The 21085-nt window shown below is 42.0% G+C and overlaps 1 protein-coding gene across 1 annotated transcript in view; it reads right to left on the bottom strand.

Annotated features, from left to right (window-relative positions):
• UBAP1 (ubiquitin associated protein 1) overlaps window positions 1–21085 on the bottom strand; it is a 60524-nt gene that overhangs the window by 24556 nt on the left and 14883 nt on the right. The window contains exon 2 of the mRNA XM_039545186.1: window positions 2539–2579. Within this exon, the coding sequence (XP_039401120.1) occupies window positions 2539–2572 (34 nt within the window). The 5' untranslated portion in view covers window positions 2573–2579. The remainder of the gene's footprint in view (window positions 1–2538; window positions 2580–21085) is intronic.

The following is a 21085-nucleotide window of genomic DNA, read 5'->3' on the forward strand; positions in this document are numbered from 1 at the left end:
CTTTTTTTGGAGTAGTCCAGACCTTTTCAAGTCCTCCAGCAAGATTTCTGCTATCTTCATTCATAGTATATTCAGGTAAGTAAGTGTTAACTAGTATATTATTTTTATTCTTTTTTTTGTGTTTTTGTTGTTGAAGGAATATTTTTTTTTTTGTTCTGTTGCTTTTACTTTACTTTAGAAAGAAAGGAAAGGGGAATCTCTCTCTTTAGGTTATCTCTTTAGGTGTTGTGTGTTGTTCCATCCTGTTTTTGAGATAGTGTTGATTCTTTTTTGTCTTTTTTTTTTTTTTTTTTTTTTTTTTCTTTTTTCTTTTTCTCTTTTGCTTCTTTTTTTGGAGGGGGGAGGAGGGGAGGGGGAGAGGGGTTGAGTTGTGTTGAGTCAAGGATTTGTGTCTACTCTCTCCAGCTCCCGGAGAGGGGGAGAGAGGGGGGAAGGGGTCTGGCTCTCTGCTCTCTCTCTCTGGTTCTGTTCAAGTGGTTGAATCTTAGGGAAGTTTGGGGGTTTTTTAGTGGCAGTGTTTAAGAACTAACTAACTGCAAGAGAAGATTAGAGGAGATAGAGGAGGAGGAGTGGAGTAGAGTAGAGAGCCCCAACCCAAATGGAATCTTGGAACTCAAAGTGGACCTAGGGGAAGATGACAAAACAAAAGTTGTGCCCATCCCTCCCCAGGGAGTTTAAGTCGACACAGCAATAAACTTAGTGTTAGAATGGCCAATATCAGCAGAAACACAGAGGGCCTCAGAACAGGGTATTTCAGTTAACTACTGATGTTGCAGAGCCATTTCTTTTGTTCTTGTTATTTTGAATACATGGGGTGTCCCCCCAGACTGTAACAATTAGAGCCCAGAACTGTAAGACCTATGACTCCAAATGCAATATTAATTCTGCACTGCACAAATACTTAGATAATTTTTTCACATCTTAGCTTGCATTCAACAGTAACAGCAATTAAACAGAACATGGTCCAGCTAACTTTGCTCCTGGAACTCTGAAAAGACATATTAAAAATTAAATACCATTTCTTACCTATTTTCACACTTCTGATTAAAGACAATTTTACAGTCTAAAAGAACAGGAGTCCTTGTGGCACCTTAGAGACTAACAAATTTATTTGAGCATAAGCTTTTCTATGCATCCAAAGAAGTGGGCTGTAGCCCACGAAAGCTTATGCTCAAATAAATGTTAGTCTCTAAGGTGCAACAAGTCCTCCTGTGCTTTTTGCGAATACAGACCAACACAGCTTCTACTCTGAAACCTGTCATTTTACAGTCTAGTTTCAGTATTTATTATGTTTTCATTTTTCAGTTCCTAGGCTAGTCAGTCTGATTTTATAGTCCTTTCCCTGCTAATGTCACTTTCTGGTTCCTTTATACTAGGACAATGAGAAAACATAAAGGTCAAATTAATGGTGCAGATGTTTCCAAGCCTTCATCTCCCGCATGGTGGAGTGCTCTAGTGTCATCTTGCTCACCTGAAGCACTATCTGGAAAGAGAAGGGACTCTGCACTCTATGGAAAGGAAGAAGTCTGCATGGACAATCGCTTTAGCTCAGGCTGCTACTGGTAATTCTTGATTACACATATAATTGCAATATTTGAGTTTCCCACCCTCCTGTTCCACAACTTTAGGCCCAACTCCAGCAAACATACACTTAGCTTTACACAAATGGACTTCAGTGAGATTACTCGTGTGTAAAATTAAGCACATACTTAAATGTGTGCAGGATCAGGACCTTACAGAAAATGTGTTTCTTCTCCTCCTCCACTTACCTGAATGTAAGTTACTTAAATGGATTTAGTTCAAACTTTATTTGAAATAAATTGATCACAGGGCAGACACCAAGCATGAGCAGTTTCAGTCATAAGGAAACTTTATGAAGTTATAAATGAGGAAAAACAGTTTAAAATTAAAGTGAAGTTGCAACCTTCACTATACAGAGTTTGCTTCTGCAAACGCTATTCCACTGGCCTACTATTGGTTTAATTTCACACGGACATGCATACACCAAGCTAGGGATTTTCTCCTTTCACGTTTGAAGTGTTCTTAATGCCATGAGTGAAAGATACCAGACTGAAGTCCTCTGTTTAGAGAGAGAACAGGCATAGGCATAAGCAAGAGCAGTGTAAGTTTCCTCATCACTGCCCCACCAACGCTCTGTCCAGGCCTGACATGGAAGGACCAGCTCTAGCAGAGACAAAACAGACTAATCTCCATGGAGCACTCAAGCCACGGCCTCTGTGCTGACTGCCAGTTAATGCCAACAGTGGAGGTTTCTGAAGTGCACACGTCCACTGAAAACCTGGATTGAGACCAAGCTCACTTCACACAGGTCAATCAACAGCCAACAGAAAATGGCTACTTCTGGTCAGTAGCAGGATGGTGAAAGGCTCTAGAGTCTCCTATTAATCCCAAGAGCCTCCCAAATCCCATTCTATTATTAGATGAAATAAAAATCTATATTAGAGGCAACACAATGTTTTACGAGGAGTTTCCTCATATTAATATCTTCCCAATACAAAAATACTGCACTTCACTTACCATGAAAGTCGGATCCCGACTTCTTAGAAGCCATTTAGAATCTGAAAAACAGTTTAGAAGCATTAATAAATCTTTCACATATGTTAAATAGTATAATACTATGAGCTTCTATTTTGCCTCCCGCGCAAGGATCTCAGGACGCTTTGCAAACATTTGTTCAAATTTAGCCTAATGCCCCTGAGACGTGAGTAAGCAAACCCATTTTACAGTCTGGGAAACAGATCCGGATTGTTAAGTATTTATTTAGCGTGTGCACAGTCATCTAGCCAAGCGATGGCATCTTCAGTGGTGTGATGCAGTTCTTCTAGGCCATCGCTGAACCTAGTCGGCAGGCATTCAGCGACAACGTGCGTCATCTGTGCTGTGCTGCAGCTGCACGAAGGGCTGTCACGAAGGCCCCAGCAATACTGGCTGGCTGCACAGAGACCTTACCCGGAACATGTTCAACAGGGACCATTGGCGATGGGGCAGGACAAAACCAGGCTGGCAAACTTAAGTAAAACTTGCCCAAAGTCACACAATCGGGACACAATCAGGAAGAACCTAGGTACCCTGACTCTGTGTTTGAAGCACAAGAGCATCCTTCCTCTCCAGCTGGTATTAAGATACTAAACATGTTTACCCTACATGTGGGGGGGAGGGGGGCACCAAAGCAGATTTAGCTCATTTGTGTCCAAAACCCAATTTTCACTGATACACTTAGAAAGTAAGAGCCCCTTTCAGGAACCGAGTCAGGAGATGCAGAGAATTAGGCAGAAGCCAGCAGTGAAACTGACATTTGTCCATGTGTACTTCCCACTACCTAGAGAGCAGAAAACTACATAGTGTAGATTCCATAAACATCATGTATTATCTGGTAACTTAGAACATTTTAACAGACAAACTCTCTTTAGCAAATGTTAAGAAAACCTCTGCAGAAGTTGGGACACAGATCAAAGTGAATACAACGTGCCTAAGATATGCACAGATCTACTAGCAGTCCCTGGACTATACCACAGGTGGACAAGCACAACAGAGTCTGTAACTGACTAAACAAGCACAACATGCCTCTGTTTTCTCAAATTATTAAGTTTACAGTGTCAAGGTTATTAGACCTAGAGGCCTTTGGCCGTGGTTTAATCAGGAAGGTCTTTATTTTGATGATTAGAGAGGGAACGGAAGGAGTCTGCTCTGGTGACTGGAGGAAGAGGATGGATTCAGAATTCTCAGATTTTATTAGCTTTGCCAATGACTTGCTCTCTGACTAGATTTGTATCTTAACGCTGGTGGCCAAGAAAGGCCACCTTCAGCACAGCAGCAGGCAGCTCAGCACCACCCATCCTAATTAAAGCTTTGTTTCTCAAATGCAGCTCGCAGTTTACCTAGAACACTTCCAGCCCTGATAACTCAGAGCATTAAAAAGCCTGAATGAGTGCCCAGCTAGCCCGGTCTAGGAAAAGTAGATGATGGTTTCAAACAATATAATCGCGCTCATATTTTAATTAATATGATTTTAAACCGCACTTAACACCTAATGTAGACAGGATTTAGACCCTAGAGTTTCAGATTATGCATGAATCAAGGTCAGCATGCATTCTTCTTAAACATAGTCTGGCCCCACCTACACTAATAGCAAAGAAATCTCACCCTGACTAGGGCAGACCTATTGTTGACACCCGCTTCGCACAGGCCATCTTCCTAGAGGAGAATGAGCCTAACCGACTGCATCATTGGGAAGTTCCCCCCTAAAAATGTTCCTTTTCTTAATTTAATCCTACTATTCCTGGTCAGACCACATTTATGGCACCCAAGGATTCTTCTCCTTCCTTAATGCCTACACCCTTCATATCTACGCACAGTAACATTCTCCCACTGCCTCCCCCACCCCCAATCACCCCAAAATGGCACTGATTGACCAAGCTCACTCTTATTCGGTCTTTCTTCAAACCAATCTCCTTGGATTCCCTCCAATATGTCTACCTCCTATCAATGAGAGGACCACATTTGAACAGAGCATTTTAGGTGTAACATCACCTGAACCAGAGAAAGGAAAAGAACCACCTACCCTGATCCACAAGTAACGCACATGAAAACAACTACAGGTTTCTGGTGGGGTTTTGGGGGTTGAGGGAGGGGAACAGAAAGCATTGCCTACTAGTCCATGGAGTAAGTCTCCTAGCTTGCACCCTCCCCCCAAAAAAGCTATATTTGCGCTGCAGTGTTCCTTGCCATTGAAAGTAAGACAGCTGTGCATTGTTTAGTGCGAATTCAATATAGTGAATGTTCAAAGTGTAACTTTAGTGCCTCTCTTCCTGCTATTACACTTTCCCTCCAAACTTTACTCCACTTTCTCTTGCTTTTCATTCCTCTACTAAGTCCTGGTGCAGCTCTTCCTGCATTTCCTTCTCCTTCCCCTCCTCCCATACCATCCCCTCACACCCAGGACACAGGACTAAACCTAGTAGCCAAAGGGATGAAATATAGGTACCACCCCCATCCCACTCCTGGCACTGTCCAGGGGACGTACCCAGGTAAGAAACCAATATCCCAACCTACTGCCCTTGGATCAGGTTCAGGATTACCAACTTTCATAGCCACATCCAGCTTAGATGAGTTTGATTGCCCACAAACTCCTCTCTTTGTTGAACGGAAGAAAGAACATGCCAGTCCCTCTGCACCCCAGCCTACAGACACTTCAACTGCCCACAAGCAAGTTAGGAGTTTCTACAACTTTACCTTCCACCGGCTGCCTGGCTGATACTCTTCCCCTCCTCCCCCCCCACCCCCAATCTCCTTTTTGGGTCTTCCTCCTCAGTGAATAGCTCCAGGGGTGTCCTCTGCTGCTACTGCTACTACTACTACTACGAGCTTTGACAGTCAGCAGCTGAACTACAGTCTATTTCATTGCAAGCCAGAGGGCTCTGAGCAGCAGTTTGGAGCATGCTCCGGCCTGCAAAGTACTGCGTTTGAGCCATCTGCAGACTCAGGAAGATAGCAGTGCCTCAGTTTACATTCAATTCTCATTTGGAATGTTTCCTTTGCAGTTATAAGGGCTAGAAATGTAATGCACACCCTGGGAAAGTTTCCTACTCACCATAGGCAGAGGATTCTTCAAGATCTGTCTTTAATACTGCTCTACAGTCCTCCATCCCCCATTCCTTCATGATTCCATATGCAAGAGCTTTTGTGAAGGAGCAGTGCCCTTTATGACTCTCTGGGATCTGTCCAAGGGGAAAGGACTGGGGTGATTTAAGCACCCTAGTAGCCTCACCTGCCAGGTCTTGTATGCAGGTCACCAGTATACAATCACTGACAAAGATAAAGGCAGAGAGATCCAGTCGTGACTGCATGAATGTGAGACTTTATTCTGTGCTCTTAAGGTCCCCCATCACCACCCCCAGATCTGTCTGTGCGCCATGTCCCAACATGAAACTGTAGCAGTAGGATTTTATGTTTGTATTCTGTATGATTTAGAATGAAGAATAAAGAATAATAATGTAGCATGTATTAAATGTACCGGTGTATGATTTGACCATATCTTGCCAGCTACCCTTTTTGAATAGCAGAAAGGAATGGCCTAATGGGCCATTTGGTAAAGATGCATCAGCCGGAATCTGTGTCTGGGCTGATTTCAAGGCCATAACAGACGTTTTAAGATCATTACTTTGTTGTAGGTTTAGCATTTTAAAATAGGTAAAAGAATGCCATGATTGTTTTCTTGTGCACTGCAATTTGATGTTTCTGTTTAAAATGTTCTGTGTAAGTTAATTCTGTTGTGTGCGTGAATGAGGAATGTGTGTGTAAAGAGAACTGTGAAGTACATTTGGCTCAGCAATGGCCAAGGGAGGAACTGGAGACAGACACAAGGGCGCCAGGAGACTGCAACACGCCCCTATTGAAATGTAAAAGGAGGGCAGATTGACAACTCTAAAGATGAGACAGGCACCTATCAATGGGGACAATCTTGTAATAAAGCTGTAATAAAGAATGAGAAGGACAATTTAAGAAAACAAGCACTTGGTCAAACAACAATTGATTACAGCATGACGGGTGCAAAACTCATTGGTCCCAATGAAGGAAAAAATCACTATATAAACAGGGTGCCTTGTCATGAAACTTTGGGTTCGTCCTGCCAAGACTTCTCCGGAGCATTGTGTCACAACCGACGGAACCCGGCTCCTCCCTACTGGTGATCAATCTAGCTGGCCACTAGATTGATCCGGACTGGTAATTCTAACATCAACTGGCAGGATGGGTGTGGGTGTGTGCGCATGCGCATATGCTAATTGTTGTATCTTCAATAAACGCAGTGTATTGCCTTTTCCGCTTGCTACAGAAACGCCAAAAAAATAGAGTTAGAGACTTTTTTTTAAAAAAAAAGAAGGTCATTGTCCAAGCAGGCACAGAGAGCACTGATTGGTTGGGAGGCACATGGTCCAGGATCATCACAGCATCCCCCTCAAGAAAAAAAGAAGATTAAGATTGATGTTGCTCAGTGCTGCCACGCCCAAACAAATGAGACAGTGAAGAGGACAAAGACTACTACTACAACAGAAGAAAGAAAAAAAGACTCTCTCACCCAGACAGATTACCATCCTTATTCAGTACTACAGGATCAGTCAAACACCAGCAGAAAGAGTGGATCACAGCAGAGTCCTTGACAAAGATAGAGACAGAAGAAGAAGAAGGACAGAGCAGTGAAGAGGAATATTAGGAAAGACAAGAGAGATTATGTGGGACTGGCATAAACCAACCAGAGATGAGATCAGAAAAGCCCATCACCATGATGAAGACAGGAATATCCCAGCAGAGGCCCTGAAAGCAGACCTGGATGCCTCAGTGGAAAATGTACACAGCTACGAGATGAACAGGCAGGTTTCCGGCAGACAGATCATGGCGAGGCAGACAAGGATGCTTGTTGTCACCACTTCTCTTCTTCTCTTCATCATGATTGGATTAAAAAAATCCACGTCATCACAGGTTGGCCTCAACATCCACAAGGACAAGACCAAAGATCTTAGGATCAATTCCATCAGCAACGACCCAGTCACACTGAATGGAAGCCCCTGAAAAGTGTGGTCCTTCACTCTAGCACTAGGCATCATAAATCAGTCTTACTGTATGGAGCTGAAACCTGGAGGACAACCAAAAAAACCACCAGGAAGATCCAGACCTTCATTCATAGCTGCCTCAGAAGGATCTCCAGATCCGCTGGCCAGACACCATCAGTAACATCCACCCTCTTGAGAGGACCATCAACTCCAGCAGTGGAAGAAAATTAGAAAAGAAGGGTGGGGCTACCAACATCACCAGACAGGCACTGCAGTGGAAATGGCCGCCTTTTCCCTGGAAAAAAAACAAAACCCACGTGCTTCTTATAAGCATAACAAAACAACTGTCCAGAGTCTAGCAAGCCTTCCCAGAGCACTATGGGCTGATTTTAGGCCGTGAGCAATGAGTCATGTGAGATAACTCAGAATCTATTTTTAACTCAACCAGGTGTCATTCTGCTGACGCTTTCTGTAATACACCTCTAGGCTTGTTTATTTCACAATTTCTCTTAATTTCTGTACAATTCCCAAAAACACTAAACCAAACACTACTGGCTTTGGAGATAGGGGATATCACTGAAGAGGGAACAAAGAAAGTACTTCAGCTTCTCAAGGGATGCAGAGAAAAGAGTACGCGATCGCAGGTACTAGGTCTGCAGCCCAAATAATGCAAAGAAAGGTGGTCAAGGACCAAGCAACCGATGGATTACCTGGCACAGTTGCACTGTTTACCTGCCAGCGTAAATGGGACTTAAACTGGACCCAATTCAACAAAGAAAGGAATTAGATAGTAGATCACACACTCTATTAAAGAGACTATCCCTTTTAGACACTAAGGGCTTGTCTATACTACCGGCCAGATCGACGGGCAGTAATCGATCCAATGGAGGTCAATTTATCGCGTTTAGTATAGACATGATAAATTGACCACTGATTGCCCTAGCGTTGACTCCAGTACTCAACCTCAATGAGAAGCACAAGGGGAATCGATGAGAGAGCATCTCCAGTCAACACACCGCAATGAAGACACCTTGGTAGGCAGATCTAAGTACGTCGACTTCAGCTACGTTTTTCATGTAGCTGAAGTTGTGTAACTTAGATCGATCACCCCCTGGAGTGTAGGCCAGCCCTCAATCATAGGGCTGGGCAATAACTGAAGATATAATTAACATGCAATGACTAAGCAAAGGAATATTTGGGGAAAGTCCACTTGATATTTATTACAAGAAAAAGCCAACATGAGTTCACATGTAGGTAGAAACCATATTTGATTCCATTGTCCTTACCCTTCATATGACACTAGCCTTGATTGTTAAGACCTCTGGGACAGACACTGTGTGTACCTCTAATTTCAGCACCTAGCCCAACGAGGTCCCACTCAAAACAAGGACCTTTGGACACTACCATGGGTTATTACAAATCCTACATTCCTTACTATGATCATGTCTCTATTTACCAGCTAACACTGGAGATCTGTCAGAAATAAAATTTTAAAAGATACCTTAAATGGGAGGAGAGAAAAACCATTTTCAAACTTCAGTGAGCAAAGGGGAGGGACTGCTCTGCGACTCCAACAGGAATTATCTAAAGTAAACTCACACCCTACACTATTGGCTGCATATCAGAGTACCAGAAGCAGCTTAATCTTTCCTGCTGCAGCAGAAAGACAGATTGCAAAGGTTTGGCTCTGAAACGGAAGAGATTGTAGATTATTATATCACTATAATCCTTATGAACCCGATCAGACTGTGCAAAGAACAGGCTATGCGTTAATGTTATACACAGGAATCTGCACTAGTTTAGCACTGCCAGTGAACAGGACACTGAACTCGGTCCAGGAACACCAAAGGCTAGTTGGAGATCTATATCTATATCTATATATCTATCTTACAAAATAAAGATGTGAAAGCCCAGCACCAAAAGACTTCAATGGTACTAACAGGTATCAACCAGGAATCGCAGTCATGCCAAAAGACTACAGTTTAGGCTGTCTTCACTGCCCAAAAAGGTATGTTTTTCCCATGGGATAATTAATGCATGTTACCCATCTCACTGTAAAATCCTAGTAGACATACGGCACACTGCAGTGTGCTGTGAGGGAGCTCAGGGAGGCTAATACTATACTCGTCTCTTCCCCTCCACCCCCCACCCAAGCTCCTCTAGCGATCTCACAGTAAATACTACAGTGCCTTATCTCCATTGGGATTTTACAGCAGTATAGTTACCCCACAGTAAACACACACTTGGTTTGCTTTTGGGGCTTGTCTACACTTGAAAGATCATTCAGATTAAGGTACGATGTGAATTTGAATTTGCAAGCCCTTAGCTGTGCATATAGCAAACACTGGAATAGCAAGAAAATACAGGACAGAGAACTTATTGCATAGGAGGGCTTGGCTGTTTGTGGATTAGCACGCACATTACAGGCTCCTTTTCGAAAGAGGTTTCATTTTGAAAACCTTCCTCTTCCACCATTCTGCAATCGGATTGTGGCAGAGGGCAATTTCCTACAAAGTCCTGGACAAACCTTATTGAATTACATTACACTATCAAATTAAATGTAGTATCTTTGGGTCCATTATATTCAAAATACAATTATATGTAACTTTTCTAAGAAACTGACTAACGTGAACCTTGGAGAAATGTTAGAAACTTCAAAGAACAGTTTGGGACAATACGTGTTTAGTGGGTTTCCTAGGAAGTACTTGGGAGGCCTTTTGAAGCTAAGCCCTGGGAAGAAAAAAACCTCATTACCTACTGACTACCTGCTCCTGAAAACTCAAGCTCAAAGACCCCTGAACTATATAAAAGGAGGGACTAAACTCTTCATGAGTGTGCTAGTTCTGAGCGGAGATTGTTGTGAACTTTTAACCATAGAAGAGACTCTTTTGTGGGGTCTGAAGGTCTGATCACCAGTCAGAGCCCTTGCTGGAGTTAGGGTGACCTCTTGCAAGTTTGTTAGCACGCGTGCAGGTTCTTTCACTGTGTTTTAATATGTTTTCTCTGTAATATTTTTACCCTAAAAATAAATAAACTTGCAGAGAAACAGCTGAGTGGTAGCTTACCTGTGGGCAGTTCCATTGTTAGTCTCTGAACAGAAAGCAAGCAAGTCTGTCTAGGCCAGTGGTTCCCAAACTTCAACAACCTGTGAACCCCTTTCACTAAAATATCAAGTCTCACGAATCCTGTCCTAAAAATTAGTATTTCCAGGGATTGTCTCCTTTACCAGAGGATAAATTATAAAAGCAGTGATCTTGGAAATATAAAATGTGTTTTTATGACATGCTTATTACACACTATTTATTATTAATCATTACAGTATTTTTATCACACTATGAAAATGGCAACACTCTTCCAAGATCTCACTTTCGTAGCTTGTATCACTTTGAATAAGCCTGTTATAAGACAAGGCTCCTATGTTTCATCAAGGAGTATCAGATGCGAAACAGCATTAAGGTATTGAAGAAGCCAACTCAAAGAGTTCCTCCTATGCAAGCATTCAGGTCTTGAGCAGGCAAACAACGCACGTTACAAAGCTTAAACTTGTTCTTCATAATTTTACTAGCTGCCTATTTAATTTTAAAAACAGCAAAAAATATCTACCTCTCTTTCCATTTCTTATAAGGAGTCTTGAAGTTTAAATCTCCTCACTGTGACAGATAACTCCACCAGAGAGGTCCTTTGGGGCCATCTGCCTGTCCCAAGTCAGGGTAAAGGAGGAGGGTTGGGCGTGGGGCTAGCAACTCCACCCTGTAAAAATCAGCTTGCTACAGAAACGCCAACAATAGAGTTAACAGAGACTTTTAGCCTAGAAAAAGAAGGGTCTTCAACTAGAAGATGCATGACGCTGGGTGGTGAAAGCCGCGAGGAAGCCACTAAGCCGATCACCCTTCTTACAACCAGGAGGATTACCATCGGCACATGGAATGTGAGGACACCAGACAGGCACTGCAGTGGAACCCCCAAGGCAAGCGGAAAAGAGGCCGCCCAAGAAATACCTGGCGACGCGACCTTCAGGTTGATAGCAAAAAAATGGGCTATACCTGGAACCAGCTAGAACGAATGGCCCAGGATAGAAGACTATGGAGATCTGTGGTTGGCGGCCCATACCCCGGTTGGGGTGACGGGCATGAATGAATGATGAATGACTGTGACAGATATGCTTGCTTTGATAAGTCCAAGGGCTCTGGACTACTGGCCCCATGCTACTGGTCCCTAGGGAGAGCTCTATCCGCCATTATGGAATTTTTTCCCCCCACCGAGAACCCCCTGTAACATTTCATGAACCCCAGTTTGGGAACCACTGGTCTAGGCAGTCGGTCTTTTGCGGTGGATAACACAGAGGGCAGAGAATTGCTCAGCCCGGAGATACCCCGGTCAGAAGTGAGGAGATGGCTAAAGGAGCCAGAAGTCTAGAGTGGGTGCCCTTGCTGGATCACAGAGTGGAAATATGGGTGCACTCGCCCTGAACTGTGATCCTCTCTGACAGTCTGTACACAGACTATTTCCATGCGTGATGGTTCTCCTCTACCAGGGTGGGCTTTGGGTGGCTGCAGCTAGTTTGTCACGCTTTTTTTTAAAGATTTGTTTGTTTTTTTAAGTTAGAGAAGCTCTCTCCATACTCTGCCATCTTTATAGCTGTTGACATTAACACTGTCCCCAACCCTGCAATGAGCTTCACAAAAGCAGACCCTGCAATCACAGGAGCAGTCTCAATAACTAATAAAAGTTAGTCCCTCATTAGTGTCCACCTGCCTGGAGCTCACTGCAGGAGCTGAGCCCTTATTAGCTTTTCCTCATTAGGTAAGTATGGTTCCTCTCTATCCTACTTTCAGCTTAGCTATCACTAGTAGCTCATTCACCAAGTTCTCTCTGCAAGCAAGTAAATATGCCAAGCCAAAGGCCTTCTGAAATAAGAACTAGGAAGTCTGCTTTCAAGCTGCTTCCTCCAGGGTCCGCCAAGGTTGAAAAGGAGAGCGCTGCACAGCCACAGAGGCAAAGACACTAGCAGCCCCTTCTGCTAACTTTAGGCTTCATTAGGCCCACTCCCTCTCAGACAGAGGGTCAGATGGCACAGAAGGGACCAGGCAGATGGGTGTGAAGGTGCGGCCAAAGGGACACTGTGGGACATTCTCACCAGTGGGTTAGAGGGGCGTTAGACAGACTACTGCTAAAGTTATGGGGGGAGTTTACTCTTCATTTGCATACATATTCTGTTACTGTATTTTCCCGAGTTTATGTTCCCTGTCCCCAAATAAAGGCTCCCTTATTTGTACACAGTCTGAGTGTCTGGGAGTGGGGGGAGTTCTACCCATTAACAGCACCAGAGAGGGAGTATTTACTGTTCTTGGGTATCAGAGTGGGCTTTAGCCAGTTTAGTTATATGTCAAGAGGGAGCCTAGATCTATTTTTGCTGCCATTCACCACCTGGCAGAAGGGTTACAGATGTCTAGACTCCAGACCACAGGAGCCCTTTGAAGCGACTCTCCCGCTAAGAAAATATTTCTTGCCTCATTTCTTCTGCTGCAATCAACAAACTTTCAGGCGTGATGGGCATCCACCACACCCAGTTCAGAGCCAGCTCCTCTTTGATTTCCAAACAATAAAAAGACTTTATTCTAAGTCCTTGATCCTGAAATTTACAGTGTGTGTTAGGCCTACCACACACACACACAGACGTACACGCGTGTGTGCAGGTCCCACTAAAGTCAACAGATTCAGCAGCCTTCCCAAACACTGGAAATTGCCAATCGAGGCCTCAATTATATAAGGGGTCATTTGTTTGTTATTTATATTGCATCAATTAACTACTTGGTCCTGCCTCAGCACAGGGGGCTGGATTTGATGACCTATCAAGGTCCCTCCAGTCCTGCACTTCTATGATTCTATAAGTGATTTGATTCAAATATGCAATTGCTACAGGAGGTATTTTAGTAGCAGCAGCAGCCAAAGACCATAATGGGCATCAGAGCTCTGCTGTGCTAGGCTATCAACACACACAGATATAGGTACAAACCCTGCCTTGAAGATCTTACAACCTACAAATTTTAGATTGAAATCTCTTACTTCTGGTAAGTGTTAAAGCTTTGTTACAGGATTCAAATATTAATTTGGAAGTCTAAAACACAGTAAAACCAAGGCTGGCCAGAGAAATAACCAATGTACAAAGCACAGACTCAATTACCAGTCTGTAGTCACTTCTGCTTCCATGCAGGTGACATTTCCCAAAAGTCTGCAGCAACGAATCCAGCCTTGTACTTCTAATATAACTCTGCAGACACCAACTGCATTCACATAACTGCTGTCGGTATTCCCCTTTCATGAAAGGAGGTTTTACTGAACTACCCTCAATAATGATTTTGATACCTAATGTCATTTGAAAACTGGATTTAGGTCAAGTTACAACCACATCCCCCTGAGCAGAAGCAGCTGCTCTTTCACCAAGCTTGGCAGAAAGAGAGGTCTGAAGCAGACCCATTCTAGTCACTGCAAGTGCCACTGCAAAGTTTGAAATCTGTAAGACAAAAGCCAAGACATTCCTTGTTTCAGGGCTGAGAAATATGCACTAGCTCCCATTTCAGCTCAACTAAACATATAGAGCAGGGGTAAGCAACCTATGGCACGCGTGCCAAAGGTGGCACACAAGCTGATTTTCAGTGGCACTCACGCTGCCTGGGTCCTGGCCACTGGTCCGGGGGGGGGCTCTGGATTAAAATTTAATTTTAAATGAAGCTTCTTAAGCATTTTAAAAACCTTATTTACTTTACATACAACAATAGTTTAGTTATATATTATAGACTTATAGAAAGAGACCTTCTAAAAACGTTAAAATGTATTACTGGCACGCAAAACCTTAAATTACAGTGAATAAATGAAGACACGGCACACCAGTCCTGAAAGGTTGCCGACCCGATATAGAGTTTGAAAGTCCCTCTGTGAAATTAAAACAGTATGGCCACTAGCTAAGGATTTAACAAGAAGCCCCACAATGTGATGCGACTCAACTAAGGGAGAACATTGTACTAACAGCAGAATCTGATGAAAGCCACACTGCCAGTGCAGAAAGTTTATACTGAAGGATCCATGTAACATATCATGTGACTGTCTAAACCACAGGATTTGAAAGACGTCTGGATGGAGAAACCGGAACCAGTTGTGTTAAAGGCAACAGTTTGCAGACCCAAAATTTATCTCATATCATTCTGCCTTTTTTTTTTTTTTTGTGGCAGGGATTGAAGGCTAGGGGGCTGGAACAAAGAGCTAAGAGCGTCCCTAAAATAAAACCAGAGAAGGAAAGGGGCGGAGGAGAGAGAAAGAAAGCAAATCCCAAAACAAAAACGTACCAAGGAAACAGTACTATATGTCTCCCAGGGGTTACTGGATGGTGTGAAAATATGGTTTAATGATCCCAATAATATTCACTAAAAGCTTCTCGTGCCAATATTACCGTACAGCATGTCACTAGCAGTGGCAAAGATTCAGCAACTGCACCATTTAGAGAGATCAATTTCTTTTCAACACTCCCCATCTTTTTATTCTAAAGAAAGTGTATGAAGCATGTTATTATATGGCCTCTTCGTGCCTCCTTCTAAACCAACATCACACATCAATGGGAGTTAAACCTGAAAGCGGGCCAAAGGAAAGTATACATACAAAGGCTTGTAAGAATAGTTATTACAGACACTGGATTTAAGAGCACATCTCATAAGTGGTGGTGGTTCTGGACTTTCAAGACCCTCCTTAGTGGGAAACAGGGCAGCCAAACAACAACTTACCTTTATAACCCCAGTACAACCAAGACACATTTGGCCTTTACATCCCAAATCAAAGTACACTACGTTTCCCATTAAATTAATCTACCTTGATGTAATGGAAACAAAATAAGGATTGATGAGGTAAGTGTACTGGTTTTTCCATTGTTGAACAATCCATCAACTATATGAGTCAGGGCAGTAATACTCAGACCTCAGTGGTTCACCCAAAAGAGCCACAGCAGTGTGAATCCGGGTGGATAAAAACCAATGCTTTCACACACACAAAAAAAAGAATTGGATTTTTTTTATTTAAAATCAGATTTTTTTGATAAAATGATTTTTGAGGAAAAAACTGTCTAAAGATAGTTTTAATTAAGATCCATTATAGCTCAAAGATATCTCATCATGGAATAGGGATTGTAAAGTCTAATTCTACAGTATAAAACAATATATTCATGTAATGTTTAAGAAAAGTTTTGTAAATGAGTTCCAATAGTTCATGGATTAGGGACCCAATCTTATGGAGTTCCAGGGGCTTCTGTATAGATTATTTCAGTTAATCTTTCTATCTATCCAATGGGACTCAGGGCTCAGTCTAGAAGATACCATCAGAGATGCTTAGTTTTGCAGTCCTCAAACTATGGATTTGTGGCTCCAGAAGTAAAATGTTTGTTAACAGCAAAAATATGTTATAAATAAATAAATACATACATAAAGAAAGGTGAGAAATAACAGACCTCAACTCTATTGCCCTTTGCAAATTTGCGTACACATCCCTTACCTCTCTCTAAAAGTGCAAAGCTTCAAAAAGTTCAATGAATAGAAGATTGTTGGGGGTGGAATAGATCTGGACAAGGAGAAAAAGTCTAGAGGTAAATGTGAGAAGCGAGGGACATATTCTTGTTTTGTTAAAATATTATGTTTGCTGTTGAAGAAAAAATCCAGAATACATAAACGTTGTTGTTTTAGTTAAATAAAACAATTTAAATGTCTGTCTGATGATGTTCTCCTCCTAATACAGCATGGCAAGAAAATCCTCCAAATATTAATAATTAACATGTTGAACTAGAGATTTCACCTCCCAATGACTTCATAAATATCTGTTTCAATTACCTTTGGTAAAAGAAATAACCAATCATTCATTTTCTGAGATAGCTGTAAAACTAATCTGAAAAGTTTTCAAAATAAATCACAATTTAAAAATGTATAATGTGTACCTTCTAAAAATGTAACCTACATCTCGCTCTGAGTTGTGAAGAATATGTATTAAGGTTATAACAACCAACAAGAATGCTCTTTTAGGTAGAAATCCATGATTAAATTGAGTCTTCCTGACTAGTGATTTAAATCAAATCCACCCTGGTGTGAATTTACTGTTTTCACACACACATACACTATTCTCATAGCAAGATGACAGACCAAGTATTATTTTATCAACTACAACTGGTTAACAACATAGTAACATATGGGTGAGAGCTGTGGCGGACGCAGGCCCATGCATACCTTCTCTTCAGCTTGAGACCATCTTTGGAGACGGCAGCGTAAATTGCATAAAGAACGAGACAGCAAAAACAGTGGGACAGTGAAGCAGCACACGAGCAGAAAAGCAGCCTGTTTAAAACGAGGCCATTACAACAAAAAATGGAATTCATAATGAGTATCAGTAGCACCAGAGATAACATCCTCCCGTAGGATATATGGAGTAGTAGAGCCATGCTAGACGTCCAAACAAATTAGGGAGGGCACAGTGCAGTGGTCAGAGCATAGGATTGAGAGAAGGTGCAAGTTCTATTACCGCTTCTGCCACAGACTCTATATTGCATAGGGCAAGTCATTTACAGTTAATCTAAAAAATGGGGGTGGGTGAAGAATGGGGTTATGCCTTTTCTGGCTTCTTTAGGGTGCATAAAGTGGGCTTTATGGCCACCACAGGAATGTTTCCCTGAATGTGTTTTACATGACAAATGCAAGCCTTATCTACTCTGTTCTTCCCGGAACACTCTATAGACAACCAGGGAGCTAGCCGATTTAAAGCATAATATATCAAGCAAGTGAAATCTGATTGAGAAGGGAAGTGATATGTATTCAGCCTGGTTACACTTTATTTGGCATCTATTTAATTCATACATTCTCTAAACAGCTGGAAGAGAAGATCCACCATCATTACCTCTTCAATTAAAGGCTGGGAAAAGCTCACAAGACCCCTCTGGGACCTCTAAGCCCTCTAGCAAAGCCAGGGAAGATAAGACCTGAAATTCCTGATATTTCTGAAGAGCTTTCCAGGCCTGCCTTGTTCTAGAAAAGGAAAGGGGAAAACATGCACTTTGGCCCCTTTTGCAAGTTATGTTTAACTTCTATTTTGGTTTGGCCATCTGTAAAATGCAGACAATATTGATTCCAAATAGCTCAGAGATCCTCAGATGAAGAGCTCTAAATGCCTATCATCAAATGATTTCATTTACTGTTTCAGCTGTAGTTTGTCTCATGACAGAACCATACCACTGAGGAAGAGAACCAGGAAGTTTTGAGAGTGTCTTCCTGAACCGAGCCTGGCTCTAGGCAGCATTATTAACGTCTCCCCTTAACACATTAAAATTTAATTTAAAAAAAAAAAAAGGAAAGCACTATCGAGCGCTCGCTGATCTATTTAACCATCACATATGGAAGAGCTGCTAACAATAAGATGAAGTGAAACAAATTACAACCTGATTTTATTCTATTCTTCTGGCCAAGTTGATTGAAAAATACTAGGTCATTCTGCACATGTGACAAAGATCTAGAAACCAAGTCAGCATGTGATTAGAATTCTGCTCTAGTTGTTGCATATTGGGAGAGATGCCCGATAGGCAGAAAGTTTACCTGGCTGTACACAGATATTAGGCACACAGGAGATCCTGCACAGTGTTTTCCCAAAGGCACCCCAGACACCATTTCTCTAAATCAGCTTTTGGGACTGCCCCATAATACTAATTTTGTGTCTCTAATCCATAAATTCTAGGTAAAAGTGAGTGAAAAATCCTATGCTAGTTAGGATTTCCTTATGCCTGTTGAGTTGAGGTTATCGGAAGGTTTGGCACAGGAATGATTTGGAATTAGTTAATACCTTTTATTCTGTTACCTAGAAGCAAATTCTGAGTTTCTGGATAACAAATCCCAGTCCCACTGCTTTTACTAGAGATAAGCTCTGAACTGCTATCTCAAACTATTTCATTTGACATTAAACCTTATGAAAAAAACAAAGATTATGATCTTTGGTTACATGCCGATGATCAGAGATTTAAATGACACTGTTAACTAACATCACAAGTTCAGTGGAGGTTTAACACACCATGATGTTATACAAACTCCCTCCATGCCATGGAAAGAAACCCATCTATAACAGTTGCATTTTTCTTTTTAATATCACTTCTTTAGGATCTTTTGTATTTATAGTAGCTGCTATAGTTTTTAACAAGTGTTTTTGTCAGTCTTATCAATTGTAAATGTTTATTGGATTCTGGTTTTGTTTAGTAAAATTGTCATTAAAAAATGCAGAAAAATTTGCAGAGAGATGCAGCAGATTTTAGCCTTTATGTTAAGCAGGTCAAATATCAGTCACTGTTTCATAACTGTGAAATCAGACTCTGCATACATGGGACATTAAACACTGGCCCTATTATTCTTGGGCAGCTTTATTTGAATTATAAATGTATCCATTTGTGTTTATACAAAGTCACATGCATTGCCCTTGTTATCACATGCTTAACCTTTTCCAATAGGGCAGAACTCCTTGTTTCAATCGGTTTCACAGAGATGTCAAATATAGGAACTTCTCCCTGCCCCATCTGCTTAGATTTTCAGACACACCAGCTTCCACTCTAGACCACCATGATTTCTCCAGCCATCCTGTACAGCCTCTGGCAACACCATATTTCCCCAAAGTGCTACTTTTACCCCAGACTCTAATACACTGAAGCCCCCACCATTTTCCTCTAAGACATCTCAGATCTATCAGCCAAGGCAACACAGCCCTGAAGCACTTTAAATATACAGATCAATTAACTGCAAAATTTCCACCAAATACCAACGCACCTGGGAGCTCATAACTGATACTGAAGTCAGTAATAAATCTCCATATTTAGTGTGCCATTGACATCTCTTGATGACAGCTACATTATCAGGGAAACTTTCCCAGTAGCCTACATTATTCTCTTCTGAACCATGCCTCATATTAACGTAAGAAACTGGAAGGTCCAAGGACATACTACTACTGTGAAAAACACCTGGGCTGAAGAATCATGGAATTCGTTGAATAAAATGTGATTTTTGATTGAGCAACACAAACATCTTGAATCTGACACTAAGTTTCCTAAAAAACTTTATCTTGTATTCTATTAAGCACCCCAATTTGCTAACAAATTTGTTATTCCAGTCAAGTTTGAAGTGGACAAGAAAGGCTTAGAACGCAAGCCTCAATTCAATCTTAGTACTATGGAGTTGTGACCAGCTCGTCCACAATACCATTTGATTTTAATTTAGTCAACCACCTGTTCCAACAATCAAAGACAAATGCTTTTTCGCTCAGTCTGAGTAAGTTTCAATGCTAGTTCACTCTTTTCTATTTAGTGTCAGGCACTGTACTCATCATGGGTATTCGAGCACCTAAAACACTGAAAATCTGTCCTGGTACAACCCCTGTGGTCAGGCTGAGAAGAGAGAATGGTAAGTCTGGGTCTTAGGAAAGAGTCTATGCAGAAATACCTGAAAGGTGAAGAGATTTTTACTTTCCTGTGGCACAGCTTCTAGTAAGTGTTCTCTCAATATAAATTCTGCCAAGGATTACAGCCTGGGGAAGTGACCATTGCTATGTTTTAAGGGAAACAATACTCACTTTAGGTACTATTTATAAGTCCAACGAGCTGTGTGTCAGCAGAAACATTTCTTCCCCGCATGTAATACTCAGCAAAGAAACTGTACAGCCAAAAGACAAGTTCTAAATTACGACCTAAAAAGGCAAGCCAAACTTATACCTATGGTCCTATGTACAACTGGGACTAAAACAGAATCAGGAACCTTGTTTAATCTCTGAACACAGTGTCAGCTAAATCTGTTTCTAAGGTTGTCCAGCCAGTCCAGACTGGGCTGAACAGGGGGTTATTTTAGCATTTTGTTTTGGTTTTTTCTTTAATTACAACTTACAGAAGAAGAAAGCTAGGTGTGGGTCAGTGCACAGTGGCTAGCCAAACTGTGTTCGACAGGTTTCACACGGACCCTGATTTTAAAAATTTAACCAAGGGTCAATGAGTACAAAGCAGCCACGTTCTCATCAGTTATCCTGTTATTACCCTTTAGGGGAAACTAAAACTGCATCCATTGGACTGAATCTACAGGAGTCTGGTTACTGTGGAACTAGACAAGCATAAGGAAATCCTACCAAGTGTAGCCCTTCCCTAAAGGTGCTTCAGTTAAATGTCTGAGGGCCTATCAGCTGCAAAGGGCCCGTAATTCTGTTTTAGCCACACAGGAAATGAGTCCTATAAAGAAAACCTATAGAGCAAGGGTGGCCAAACCATGGCTCTTTTAGAGTTAAAGTGTGGCTTGTGGATCTTCTCTCCCCCTACCTGCCCCATCCTATGCCTACCAGATCGGGAGGAGGGAAGGGAGCTCAGGGCTTCTGCCCTGCTCCAGGGTGGTGGGGTTTGGGGCTTCTGCCAGAGATGACTGGTGCCTGCTGTGAGTGGAGGAGGGTGTCACAATTGAAAGGTTCAGCCCCCACCCAACTCC

The sequence above is a fragment of the Mauremys reevesii genome, linkage group 6 (assembly GCF_016161935.1).
Source record: "Mauremys reevesii isolate NIE-2019 linkage group 6, ASM1616193v1, whole genome shotgun sequence".
Taxonomy (NCBI): Eukaryota; Metazoa; Chordata; order Testudines; family Geoemydidae; genus Mauremys; species Mauremys reevesii.